The 13,235-nt window shown below is 48.3% G+C and overlaps 5 protein-coding genes across 5 annotated transcripts; 3 read left to right on the top strand and 2 right to left on the bottom strand.

Moving 5' to 3' along the window:
* Nucleotides 1-445: 445 nt before the first annotated feature.
* PEX2_028400 (TBP family protein) lies at nt 446-1,432 on the top strand (the record flags this gene model as incomplete). The annotated part of the gene is made up of 4 exons (XM_016740115.1): nt 446-714; nt 776-863; nt 945-1,359; nt 1,416-1,432. 4 exons carry the CDS (start codon nt 446-448, stop codon nt 1,430-1,432), a joined length of 789 nt encoding a protein of 262 aa, XP_016593526.1.
* Nucleotides 1,433-2,044: 612 nt separating this feature from the next.
* PEX2_028390 (NAD(P)/FAD-dependent oxidoreductase) lies at nt 2,045-3,518 on the bottom strand (the record flags this gene model as incomplete). The annotated part of the gene is made up of 3 exons (XM_016740114.1): nt 2,045-2,336; nt 2,401-3,382; nt 3,470-3,518. 3 exons carry the CDS (start codon nt 3,516-3,518, stop codon nt 2,045-2,047), a joined length of 1,323 nt encoding a protein of 440 aa, XP_016593525.1.
* A 377-nt stretch (nt 3,519-3,895) lies between these two features.
* On the top strand, nt 3,896-5,031 carry PEX2_028380 (class I SAM-dependent methyltransferase; the record flags this gene model as incomplete). Its single annotated transcript, XM_016740113.1, has 2 exons — nt 3,896-3,996; nt 4,047-5,031. The coding sequence occupies 2 exons, from the start codon at nt 3,896-3,898 to the stop codon at nt 5,029-5,031; spliced, it is 1,086 nt and encodes a 361-aa protein (XP_016593524.1).
* A 207-nt stretch (nt 5,032-5,238) lies between these two features.
* PEX2_028370 (Major facilitator superfamily domain, general substrate transporter) lies at nt 5,239-6,857 on the bottom strand (the record flags this gene model as incomplete). The annotated part of the gene is made up of 3 exons (XM_016740112.1): nt 5,239-6,261; nt 6,311-6,619; nt 6,675-6,857. 3 exons carry the CDS (start codon nt 6,855-6,857, stop codon nt 5,239-5,241), a joined length of 1,515 nt encoding a protein of 504 aa, XP_016593523.1.
* A 356-nt stretch (nt 6,858-7,213) lies between these two features.
* PEX2_028360 (adenosine deaminase family protein) lies at nt 7,214-8,311 on the top strand (the record flags this gene model as incomplete). Its single annotated transcript, XM_016740111.1, has 1 exon — nt 7,214-8,311. One exon carries the CDS (start codon nt 7,214-7,216, stop codon nt 8,309-8,311), a length of 1,098 nt encoding a protein of 365 aa, XP_016593522.1.
* Between the last annotated feature and the right edge of the window lie 4,924 nt (nt 8,312-13,235).

Raw genomic sequence — 13,235 nt, 5'->3', positions numbered from 1 at the left:
GAAAGAAACAAAAAAAAAATTGCCGTCCTTCCGTCCATAATATCGCCGTCGCGCTTATCTTGAAAAAACACTTCAGTGTGATTTTTTCTTGATTCGTTCATCTATTGACTGCGTTGGGTTTCGTTGCCTACACTATCTCGTGATTGCCTGTCATTCCGAGAGGTTACGTGCGAACACCTCGTAGGGGGATACATTGAGTTGTCCATCTCCCAGGTAAGAACCTCCTTCCTCTTTTGTCGGTTGCTGGGTTGCACTTTCCTTTCCTTCGTCGTTCCTTCCCTTTGGAGGCTCTTTCCATATTGATGGCTTCTGCCTGCTCCCCCCTGTCCACCGCGCCTCTTGCACGCGTCCTTCTCATCTCTCGCGACTTTTCGCGATCCAAGCTCATCTCTCTCCTTGATAGTTCCATCTTTATTTCTTGTCACAACTCGAGTATTCCATCAAAATGGATTCTCTGACAACCCATCCTTCCAATGCGCAGCAGGCTCGTGCCTTTACTGCTACCTCGTCGCTGTCTTTCCCTGGTGGCGCTGGGGATCTGACCCCTCCCAACTCCGAGAAGGAGGCCATGGCACAGAGCGGAAACGGTATGAATGGCCAGCAGGTCGGAGGAAATGCCATGAATGGCACCGGGGTGACTCCCGCTTCTCCTGCAACCCCCGCCGCAACCCCTGGCGCGACCACCGGAAGCAGTGGCATTGTCCCAACCTTGCAGTGAGTATACTCTGGATGTTTTTCTGGGTGACCAGAATGGCTGAACTAGTTATTCCAAAAGGAACATCGTTGCTACTGTCAACCTTGACTGTCGCCTTGATCTCAAGACCATCGCACTGCACGCACGCAACGCCGAATACAACCCAAAGGTATTTATTAACCACCCCTCACATTGTCCTGATAGGACGCACCTCAAGGCACAATGTGGCTGAACTCGGTTCTTTCCTTAGCGTTTTGCTGCCGTGATTATGCGTATCCGTGAACCTAAGACTACAGCTCTCATCTTCGCCTCCGGCAAGATGGTCGTTACTGGTGCCAAGTCCGAGGATGATTCCAAGCTGGCTTCGCGCAAGTATGCGCGTATTATTCAGAAGCTTGGTTTCAACGCCAAGTTTACCGATTTCAAAATCCAGAATATTGTCGGCTCTTGCGACATCAAGTTCCCCATCCGTCTGGAGGGGTTGGCCTCTCGTCACCACAATTTCAGTTCCTACGAGCCTGAGTTGTTCCCTGGTTTGATCTACCGCATGATGAAGCCCAAGATCGTTCTCTTAATCTTCGTCAGTGGCAAGATTGTCCTGACTGGTGCTAAAGTCCGCGAGGAGATCTACCAGGCTTTCGAGCTGATCTACCCTGTACTTTCTGGTATGCTGTCTTGCTGCATTCGTTGCCATCGCGCTTTCACTAACTGATACTTCCAGATTTCCGCAAGGTCTAAGAAAGCTCAAAAGGAGATCACTATGCATTTCAAACCTGTATTAACATTGCTTTTTCTCTTTACGAGGACAGTCGCCTTCGGTCTGTATCTCGCTTTTCCTTCGGTTCTTACGACTCTTTTCATGCAAGCATAGTTGGGCGTTTTTAGCGATTCGGATGATCCCCGGTTTTCCTCACACTTTCGCGTTCTTCCACACAATTAGATTGCTGCACACCGCAGTGAGGCGGTTGTGCGCCGGTCGATGACTGCCTCGATTTAATCATTTATCGTTCAATGGTTTCATCTGTGGAGGATTGCTTCTATCCCCACGGGCCAAAAAAAAATTAATGGTGACCTAAGGCAGTCTGCTAGATTCACTTCCGTCCTTGCTTTCCCCATCTGGGGCTTGATGGACCGGCTTTTTGCCGTGATACTACCTTTGAGTAGTCAATGAAAATCTCTTGAGAGAAAAAAACTACTACTTTCTTTTGTACTTTGAGTAGATCAATGTAGCTTGTAGCTCGTGTAGCTCCTTTAAGTCTCGGCCTTTGCTCGCACTTGGTCTGTAGTATAATTGCCTTTCTATGTCCAATCTTCATATTTATATACACCACAGTTACCAAGGGGCACATCCTAAAGCACACTGCTCCGCGAAGCCTTCTGTGCCTTCGCCAACTCGTCTTTCAAAATCGCTCTCCTCTCCCCAGACCGACTACCATCGCCATCAAAGTCCTCTTCGTCCGACACAGCAGCCTCAGGCCATGCCCACATCTTACTCAACTCGGAATCAAGAGTGCCCTCTAGCGCATCAACAATCTTGTCTCCAATGACAGGGAAGAATTTGAACCCATGCCCACTACCACCGGTAGCAAGGAAAAGACCTTCGTGCTCAGGGTGATAAGAAACAATGAAATCACCCGTGGGCCTGTTAAACAGATTAGTACCAACCACAACCACCCAACTCGCAGCTGGAAGGGGACCAAACTCACGTATCAGTATACCAGCAAACCCTCGTATCGAAAAACTCCCTCTCCGCGAACCGCGGCAAAAGCTGCCTCAACGCAACCCGGAACGCCTCCTGTCCTTCAAGCGGTACAGGAACCCCCTGCTCAGGTAGACTAACCACCATCGAGCCCGAAGCCCCGGCATCAGGAACCGGCACCTCAACCGGATTGAGATACCCATACGCATGCCGGGCAATCTTAAGCAGATTATCCCTGGGTGGGATAATAAAGATGCCCGTGGCAAAGTTCAAGATTGTAGGCAAATTCTCCAGCTCTCGCTGCTCCTCATCAGAGATCCGCATATACGCAATCGCCTGTCCAGTTGCAACAGCCCTCCCACGCAAGTCAACAAGTTTCGACGTCCACGCTCCAGTCGCCAGCACAATGAGATCCGCCTCGAGAGTCGAACCATCCGCCAAGACGACACCGGTAGCTTTAGGCTTCGCGCCGTTCGTGTCATATAACACACGTTCGACATCACCAGTACGGAAGGTAACCTTACCCTCAGCGTCGAGGAGTGTCTTAGCATACTGCACGCTGCCCGCAGCATCAGACCATCCAGAGCCCCAGTTCACGTAGCCGCCAGCGACATCGAGGGTCGAACCGTAGGCCGGAACGACGCTGAGGACGTCCGCTTGGGTCGGCAGGAAGGTGACGTTGTCGCCCTCGATCTGGCGCACATTGGCGTAGCTCTTGCGTGCGTACTCCTTGGCACTGGCGCTGTCTGCTGGGTACACGAGTAGCAGGCCGTTCTGCGTGTAGCGGCCATCACGGCCCCAGTCTGTGCTGCGCCAGCGGTCAATGGCCGCTGCCGCGAGCTTGGAGTATGCTGCGTTGGCGTAGTCGGCCCGCACAATCCGGGATGTGTCCACAGATGAGCCATGTGGGTTTGGGATTGTTGGTGAGGACTCTACTACTGTTACTTTGGATTCTGGGTGTCGCTTTGACAGGGAGAGGGCGGTGGATACTGGGGAATGTTAGTAGGTGGAAGTGTAATGTGTAGCGTAACACGCGGTGTAGACAGAGGGTTTCCAGGATTGTTCTAAACACTCACATCCAAACACCCCCCCTCCTACAATCAGAATCTTGGACGGCAATGCCATTTGTGAAAATATGTGTGTGTGGGTGAACACCAGAATTGGAGATTCGGGGGATCTCTCCAATTGATAACAGTTGAGCCGATAACGGCACTGTTCGTCGGCTTCTGTTCCCGACTTTTCTTCTTCGCTGGGGTCGATACCATTACTCCGATCTATACAAATTGGAAAGTGCAACCGATCACAGGACTTCTTTTTGATCAGTTTGATTTTCCCTTTCTTGGAGCTTCCGTCTCTTTTTTTGGTATCGCGGGGGGCTGACAACCCTGTCGCGTAAGCACTCAAATCTTCGCTCGCGTCAAACCATATATGCACAACCGGCTTGCACAGCAAGCCCTGCACAAAACCCTTGGCAGTCCATTCTGCTAGTTTAAAACATCATAATGAACGTAAATCAATTGCGCAGAGTGCCATTGGTTGCAAAGTGGCCCGCCACACCCTGCCGCAGCGCATCAAGCAAAACCCCTCGACCCCCAAAGCCGAGGTATGTAACCAAAACTCTTCAATCCAAACCCCAAACTAACAATCCCCCAGTTCACAAAGTTCCAAACCAGTGGCTATAAAACGGCGACAAGTAACTCCGCCTCGCCAACCTTACCAAGAGCGCCCAAACCCACAGGGCGCTCAATCTGAAGGCCCCAACGCTAAACCCACAGCAAAACCAGGCCATGGCATCCCACCCAGAGCCCTAACCTTCCTGGGAGTCACAGCACTCACCATCAGCACGTACTGCGGCTACCTGTACGCGTCGTACGCGCACGAAGTAAGCAAAGCTCAAACTCTCAACGTGCCACGCGATGTCTCAGACCGCTACAACACGACAGCGGCAACCTTCGATGCGGACGTCGAGCTCTCCGAAAAGGCAATGGGCCTCGGCAAGAAGCGACGTGATCTAGTGCTCCAAGCGCGCGGGAATGTGCTCGAAGTCAGCTGTGGCACGGGACGCAATCTGCCGTTCTACGAGCTCGGCGAGCGTCGCGGGTTAGATGCCGATGGCCACGCTGCGGTTTTGGGCTGTCGATCGGTTACCTTTATTGACCTTAGTCCGCAGATGGTGGCTATTACGAAGGAAAAGTTCGAGAAATTGTATCCTGAGTTCCCGGCGGTGTTCCGGGCTTGTGATGCGGGTAAGGTTGAGCCGGCGTCTGATATTGGGCGCTCTGGGGTGAAGACGAATGGGGAGCCGGTTTACTTTGATACCATTGTGCAGACTATGGGTCTTTGCTCGATGCCGGATCCGGTTGCTACGCTGAGACATCTGGGGTCTGTTACAGAGCCTGGGAGTGGGCGGATCTTGTTGCTTGAGCATGGGCGTTCTTATTATGATTGGCTTAATCGGATTTTGGATAATCTTGCTCCGGCTCATGCGGATCGCCATGGTTGTTGGTGGAATCGTGATATCGGGGATATTGTGCGTGAGAGTGGGTTGGAGATTGTGGAGGAGAAGCGGTGGCATCTGGGGACTACGTGGCGTTATGTGTTGAGGCCGAAGCAGGGTGCTGAGAAGGCTCAGTCTTGATCTTGTGGCTTTGGCTGGAGCCTCTTTTGGATGTACCATAATTTGGAGATTTGTATTATTATTTGGGGTGATAGAAATGGGATTCAGGGATAGAATATACTCATTTTGTTTAACTGCATATCAAAAAATGATATATCCAAGCGATTAGCGTGATGCTATCTCAGAAACCAGCCTATACGTCCACATTCGTACTTTCGTCGTGCCTTTTTAGTAACGATACCTGAAGCCTGGTGTCTTCCAGTCCGTAACATCCTCATAGTCATCCGATACCAACTGTACTCGGTTCACCATATCCGCCACATTCTTCGAATCGGGATCATCCTCCAATCCCTTTCCACCAACTGCACCCGCGTTTCCAGCACTGCCCTCGAAGCCCTCTAGACGCGTACGGCGAGCGTTAGTCCACTGCAAGTAGAAGCGCAGAACCAACGCCAAAACGACAGACATGGCGTAGCAAATCATGATGGTGCGGAAAGCAGTGTTATAATTGGGCGCCTCCTTACTGAGGAAGAACTGAGGCCCAGAAATGTTTCCAGCACAGTAAGCCAGGAAGAGCATGGCAGTGACTGTCATTTTCTTAGTGACTCCACGGTAATTGGCCTGCACCAACGACATAGCAAGCGGCATTGCTGCGGGGCCACTCGACAAGAGGAAATATCCGAAGAATTGCACTCCTAAGACGATGTGCGCGCGGGAGTAGATGATCGCACTGCCAATGACGGGAGGGATCACAACGGCCACGATAAGCAAGCAGTTCAGTTGGCGGAAACGACCGGCCAGCCAGCCCGTTCCGGTGATTGCAGCCACGGTGATGAGGGAGTAAGGGATGGTGAGCAGTGTTGATTGCAGGCTCGTGAAACCGAATGAGACAATCACCAGATTGGCAAAGTTCTGCGTTCCTCCGTTAGGGATCTGAGTACAAAGCTCCAGTCCGAATATAAGCCACGTCTTGGGATCCATCAGGCATTCAACGAACTGGTCCCATTTCCAAGCGGTTTCCTCCGTTGTGCCTGTGCCTGCAACGACAACTCTGTTGCTTGCGAACTGGCGTTCCTCTTCTGTGAGGAAGTTGGCCGTGGAAATTGAGTCTGGTAGTAGAATCCAGATAGCGAATCCCCAAAGGAATGTCGCGCAGCCAAGGACGATGAACATCCACCTCCACGGTCCAACGTGGTCTTTGACATGACCCAGGCCGTAGGCGAGAAGACTAGAAATAATACCACCGACACTCTGTGTAAAGATGAGCTTTTATCCAAAATATTGACAGGAGATAACGCACGTTTCCAGCAAACCACAGGCCAGTCCTGGTAGGAATCTCATCACGCGTGTACCACGTCGATGTGATAAACATAAACGCTGGCGTGATCGTTGCTTCAGCAACTCCAAGCAAGAAACGAACTGTAATGAGGCCGCCAAAGTTGGTGCATGCCGCAGTGAGAGCCACTACAGCGCCCCAGAATAGCGTGTTGGCCGTCATGTACTTGGCGGCGGGCAGCCGAGCAATAAGCAAAGTTGTTGGATATACCCATCCCAGGTAGCCAAAGTAGAAGATCGATGAGACCCAGCTGTACTGCTGGCCAACCAAACCCTAGAAATGATCTTAGTTGTGGTTCTTATTTCTCTCGACATGTTCATGTTCTTACAGTATCATGCCTCATCCCGAAGACAGACGCGCTCGACAGGATGGTTTTATCCATGAAATTAAACATATAAGTCGTGAAAAGCAGTGGGATCAGCCGTCTGTCGATCTTCCTCAACACTCTTTTCGCCATAGCATGGTTCGTCCCCTGTTCTCCCGCATCGGGAGTAGTTGCGTCCATGGCCATCTCTAGTGAAAAAGAAAATGTTGAGGATCTCATTCAAGATACTTTGAACCCTTCTTATATGGTCATATGCACCCTGTTATCTTTCCCCGCACCTCCCATTGGCCTAATCCCTGCACGTTATCGCCGATTCGGGAATCTTTCGAGCGCCGATTGGACGGGAATGAAGCCAAGTCTTTTAGGGCTAGAGCTAGGGATACCGTCGGAGTAAGTATGGGGCGGTGTCTCAGAGCCTTCTATTGTACTCCGAACGTACTCCAACTTTGATTTTTGATATTTTAGGCAGGTTCTACCTACGGACTGAGACTAAACTCGTATTTCATTTTGCCAAGTGGTAAAGACTCAATCGGGCAGTAATCATGAACGGCCTTACAATCACCCCGTTTATCGCCAATCTCCCCAAGGTCGAACTCCATGTTCATATTGAAGGGACCCTAACACCCTCTCTCCGCTGGGAACTGGCCCACCGCAACAACATTGCCCTCCCCTACGCCACCTTCTCAGAACTGCAAGCCTCCTATGCAGTGACTCTCAACCACCGCCCCGAGCTAAATGGCCGCCAACCAGGCATCCCAACCTTCCTAGAAGCCTATTTTGCCGGGTGCGAAGTTCTACGCACAGAAACCGACTTCTACGATCTAGCCATGGCCTATCTGCGCCGGTGCGCAGCCATGAATGTGCGCTACACTGAACCCTTCTTCGACATCCAGGCGCACACGCGTCGCGGTATCCCCGCGGCAGCCGTCATGGACGGGTATCTGCGCGCGCAACATGACGCCGCAGCCCAGCTCGGTGTGCATTCGCGGTGGATTCTGTGCTTCTTGCGCGACGAGCCTGTCGAGCAGGGTCTGGATGCTTACCGTGAGGCGAGACCATGGGCCGCTGGGACTGTTGAGGGTGGGAAGGGGCTGTTCCATGCTGTTGGACTAGCTAGTAATGCATACGAGAGACCGCCAATGCTTTTTGAGGAGGGATTTGCCTTGGCGCGCGCGGATGGCCTGCATGTTACTATGCACTGTGACTTCGGGCAGAAGGATACGCGGGAGCATGTGACTGAGGCTATCTTTGAGGTTTGTGGGGGCAAGGGAGCGGAGAGGATTGATCATGGGTTGGATGCGGAAGATTCTGAGGAATTGTGGCGTGGGTTGGTGGATAGGGGGATTGGGTTGACTCTGTGTCCGCATGCTTATCATCGGAGGACGCCGACGGAGGTTTTGTTTCCGAAGATTCAGAGGTTGGTGAAGAATGGGGTGAAGATTTGTATTAATAGTGATGATCCGACTTTGATGCATGATGTTTGGATCGATGGGAATCTGCAGAAGGTCTATACTTATTGTGGGTTCAGTCGGAAGGAGATGGTGCAGCTTGCGAGGAATGCGGTGGATATGTGTTGGGCTGAGGAGGACATCAAGAGGGCTATCTATCAGGAACTAGATGAGGTTGATATTTGTGAATAAAGGGCTGTCTAGGGGTTAGTAGAAGGTTCTTCTCTCGGCATTGATATTATGAACAGTCTACTGTTCCACGAAGATAAAGCATGTGTATATTGTTGTACGTTATACGAATGATAATTAATAACTGCCATGACCCCAAGGAATAGCCATGATTCGCCAGCTTACGGGAAGTTCTCGGGGTATTTTTCTATCCACTAGGAGGAAAGACCAGAGGAGTTTCCTCTTGTAGTATGGTCTGATCCTTTAAAATGGCATTTCGGACCTGCAAGCATGTAAAATCATTTTCTCACCAATATCTATATGAAGCAACTATGACATACCCTGGCAAATACTGAGAGGACATGCCCATAGAGAAACTTCTATGATGGGATCAACTCAAAACACTGCGTTAGTAGGTTGTTGGTCCGCGGGGAATTCCGAGGACCCGAAGAGTTTTCCACCAGTGAGCACCCAGGTTCACATCGGGGCTCGATGTATATAGTGGATCATATCTTCAAGGTGGACCCTGACGCCTTCCCTTGACAACTACTAATCTACGAAGGTGAGAATATGGGGACTATCTTTCATTATCGAAAAAGACTTGACCGCAGACACACAATGGGGTTATTTAAATAGGAGCCAGGCCGGACTTTCCTTCTCGGGAGCGGGAAATGTCGTTCAGAATGAATATTGGAGAGACATTCGCAGGATCTTATCAGCGTATTACGATAGAACCCATAATCCAAACGGAATGTGAGAAAATCAAAGTCAACGATAAGAACTGTCCAAAGCTGACCAGCATGACATAATCAAATTGGGCATCGCGGAAAACTATCTTATGCACACAGAGATTGCTGCTCGATTGAAAACTGGGGTGAGTGTTTGACCCTCGGAGAATCAGAACAACCGCACTCGTCGAAGTTCAGCCCAGCGTTGAACATTCTACATACTTGACCTACGAACAAGGAACAGTGGGCTCACCACGACTGCTGAAAGTACTGGTTGGCCTTTTAAACTCCTGTTTCCACCCAATAACACCTGTTGCGTAGGACGAATTTCGAGTAGCCCCTGGAGTTACGACGTCGATTGAGACCTTGAGCTGGTTGGTACATCTGCGATGACTTGGAAGGAATTCTCACCCTGCAGCCACTCTATGTTGAGTTCAAGATGGATATCGAGATACGAAGCCGTGGGAAATTGCTACCTATCTCCTCTCTCCAATGGGATCATTAGCATTCGGTCGACCATACATTCCAACCGGAAGTAAATCAAAGGTCCTTTGGGCATGCTTTTAAAGAGAACACGGAGAAAGACATCTAAGTCCACGCTGTGATACTATCAGAGTACGCCAGGGGCCACACGGATGCTACTATCAACGCGAGTAGCTCAAAAATCACTTAATGTAATCCCTTAGGGGAATGTTACGTATGTTCTATCATGTTAGCCCCTTCTCTTAGAGTCGATAGCCTACAAAAGCGACGCTAGACCTTTACCCCCAATTAGTTACCAGGAAAGATCAGGGAAATCGCTCGCTTCTATGGAAAATACGACTTGCATCCATCTCATCTGCGATGATATATATGCAAACTCGGTCTTCGTTAATCCCGATGTTTTCTGCGCCCAGGGGTTTACATTCGCTTTGAGTAATAACTTTGACGACAACCACAAATCCAAAGTTCATATAATGTATGGCAAGAGTCAAGACTTTTGTGCGTGCTCTAGACACGGAATGAAGATTTACTAGAAGCAGTTGCGAGCACCAAGTAAGCTAATATCCTCTCCGGCCATATAGACGATAATTGGTGGTTGGAGTTGTTTTCAACTTTCTCCTCAAGGCGATTCTATATATTTACAAATTACTGCATGTTTCTGTAGACTTGCAAGACATGCGTGATTCATAGAAGCGGTTAGACGATACTACTAGGGAGTTATACATTTAGCGATGATCAGACGTTTATCAACAACAGCTTATATATATAACCCAACCCCATAGTATAAACTTTGCTTTGTGCCCACTAAGTGCAGTCTGAGTAGATAGTTAGCGAGTCCAGGCCTGCTCTAAGAGTTCGGTACTAAGTACTCCGTACCTTACCACCTATGCTATAAAATATGAAATACCAAGCGAGCAGGACCACCTGCCCGATCAGTAAAAATTCGCGACGGCCCAGAATGCGGTACATAAAGCGACCGACAACATATGTATGTGCTAACAGCCCCCTCGGCATTTTTTTCCAGGGGTGGTATTGGCTGATGATAGTATCAATTCTGGCCCGCGTCAAAAACGGGTTTTGCTACCAATCCCCATCATGAATTTACATGCAAGGTGCAGATCTTTTGCAGGGGTCATTCCGTGTCTTGGATGCATCTGCTCTTTGTTTGATGCAATGGTCCCCGGTGGTTGGATCTAGTGTGGCGGGGAAGTCGGAACCAAGGATAATGAGTTTAGGTAAGGTTTGGACATTTGATGCATCGGTTATCGAGCCCTACTTTCATTGGTAGATCTAGATTTGGATGTGTTCCGTTTAGATTGGGGATACCATATCGGGTATCTAAGTAAGTTAATCAGTGTTACTAGAGATAGCAATCTACCTATACAATATATAGTGTAGGGTAGCCCCTCAGTGCAATATATATAATGTGTGGACATGATATTTAGTAATGTAAACATGAAGAGTACGCTACAGTAGAAGACGAAAGTGGACGTTATGTAGTACTGTACGGAGTAGTACCTGCGGTTATGGAGGTGCGGAGAATTCTCGTGCACCTGCATACTGTACAATGTAGGTACAGTTTATAAACTAAATATTCCCAATATTCTGATAGAATACATAATTTAACGTTTGATGCGATCAGATAAACTCGAGCCAAAGCAATTGTTCCCTTCAGCCGGTGTAACAATAGGCAGGTTATTCCCATGGTTGACGGGTCCCGATCCCCTGGGCCGAGAGTGGTCGATGTCATGAAAACGGAGATCAGAGAATAAATGCGACACTAGTACGGAGCAGTAGTATTCATTCACAATATACAACAATTGCAGGGGTTAATTCAAGGAATGATGTTTCCCTCAATACAGAGTACCGAGACCTGCATCACATCTGGGCAGCAATGCTTGTACCTAGTACTATGTAAATCCCTTGCTGGATGCCTGTCCTGAAGGAGATATGGGACAATAATAATGCAGTTACATACGAGTACGGAGTTCGTGAACAATCATATCCCCCATCCAACTGATCATCATCATATCACTGAAAGTTAGAGGGTGGATAATGAATCCGGATGGCTTGAGAGGAGAAGGATGTCATCATAGCCACGTAGGAATATACATAGATGTGTTATATTAATGTTTCCTCAATGGCATCACCACTTTTTTTTAGAAGCAGTTGCGGTAAATTTGGCTTTTGGGTATTTAAAATCTTAAAAAAAAGGACAAATCTAAAGATATTATAGTATACGGAGTACAAGGTACATTAAAGCTGATGATGAGATTGGATATAGAAGAAAAACAAAGTGTCTCATCAGTGGCAAACGTTCCTTTTCTCCCCGAGACGCTAATGTGAGCATCCCTTACTAGCGTCATGTACAATACGATACACCGACTCTGATTGATCGGTGTCCCGTCGATTGGGTCCCTGAGATCCACTAAATAGTGGATCTCGGTGGACTTTAAGTGGCCACTTCATATTTTTTTCTTTTTCTGTTTGTAAACGGTTGCGCTAGGGAGCTGGTTTGGGTCTCGGTGTTTCCGACCGGAGGGCTCGGCTTAAGCCTTGTCTTTTTTTTTTTTTCTTTTGTCAAATTTAGTGGGTTGTTTATTATGGTTACTGGATTAGATGTCGTGTGTTTACGGAGTATGCTTAGTTAGTTTACTTGCATATTTAGTTCATTGTATACTAAGTCAATTAATATATTTCGATCTATCAACAGCGGTGTGTGCCTTGGTCCCCTAGCAACCAATAGGTGACAGATCGAATACATAATCTACTCCGTTCTGTAGGTACATATCCCATGCAGTAGGAAGGATCCGGGTTCGAATGATTGTACGGACATCCACCGAGCGACTACCAATCAATGCATCGGTAGGTCATATTATTGTTGAAAGAGTCGGGTTGTGATTAGCGGAATCCGATGTATGCGGGATGAAGTAACCACTGGAGAGTTCCAAGGTTGTTGGATAAATGGAGACGCCAAGGTTGATAGAGCACCAAAATTGGACCTAGTCGGGTCATAGAACACATGGCCGACCCCACCCAGCCCTTTCGGTATGCACTAAACCCGAAGATAGAATGGAAGAACTATGGATTATCATACTAAGACCTGAAGAGGAATGGGTTGATCTCCACCGCCTGGGAATTGTTCACTTTTTGCCTGTGCGTGTCGCATTGTCGCATGCTGTATTCCGGTGGCTTTAACATGGCGGTGAGAATGAGCCTATAGTATATTGAAGCTAATGTGAGATTATCTACGGAGTACAAAGCACGAAGTATAGAGTACTTGGGTAGCTCGCTTAAGAAAGTACAGATAGGCATTCTCCATGTACATTCTTAAAGAGTAATAGAAAAGGGAAAAATAAAAACAAGCCCCAGTCCAACCAATCAGCGGTACACTAATTCGGGAGGCTGCCAAATTTAAAGGGCAAAAATACCATACGGTAAATTACCACTCCGATTTTTCAATTTTTCAATTTTTTACAAATTTCAAACTTTTTTTTCCCGCAGATTCCTCAGGCCCTCGTTGGTAATTTGCCATCCAAACAGCTCTTCCTGTCGCATCTTGATGATCCCCCCCCGTTTATCTTTCTCATCCCCCTTTCTACTAACATCCCCCATATCTTTAGAATCTTTATTATTATTCTTCTTATTATTCTGTTTATTATTATATCCTTTTGCTTCTTTTTTTATTATATCCTCATCTTTGTGTCTTACTCTCCTTTGATTCTTGATTCTTGTCT

This window comes from Penicillium expansum, assembly GCF_000769745.1.
Source record: "Penicillium expansum strain MD-8 chromosome Unknown contig75, whole genome shotgun sequence".
Taxonomy (NCBI): domain Eukaryota; kingdom Fungi; phylum Ascomycota; class Eurotiomycetes; order Eurotiales; family Aspergillaceae; genus Penicillium; species Penicillium expansum.
Note: the sequence above shows the minus strand (reverse complement) of the source record. Positions and strands in the feature narration are given on the sequence as shown.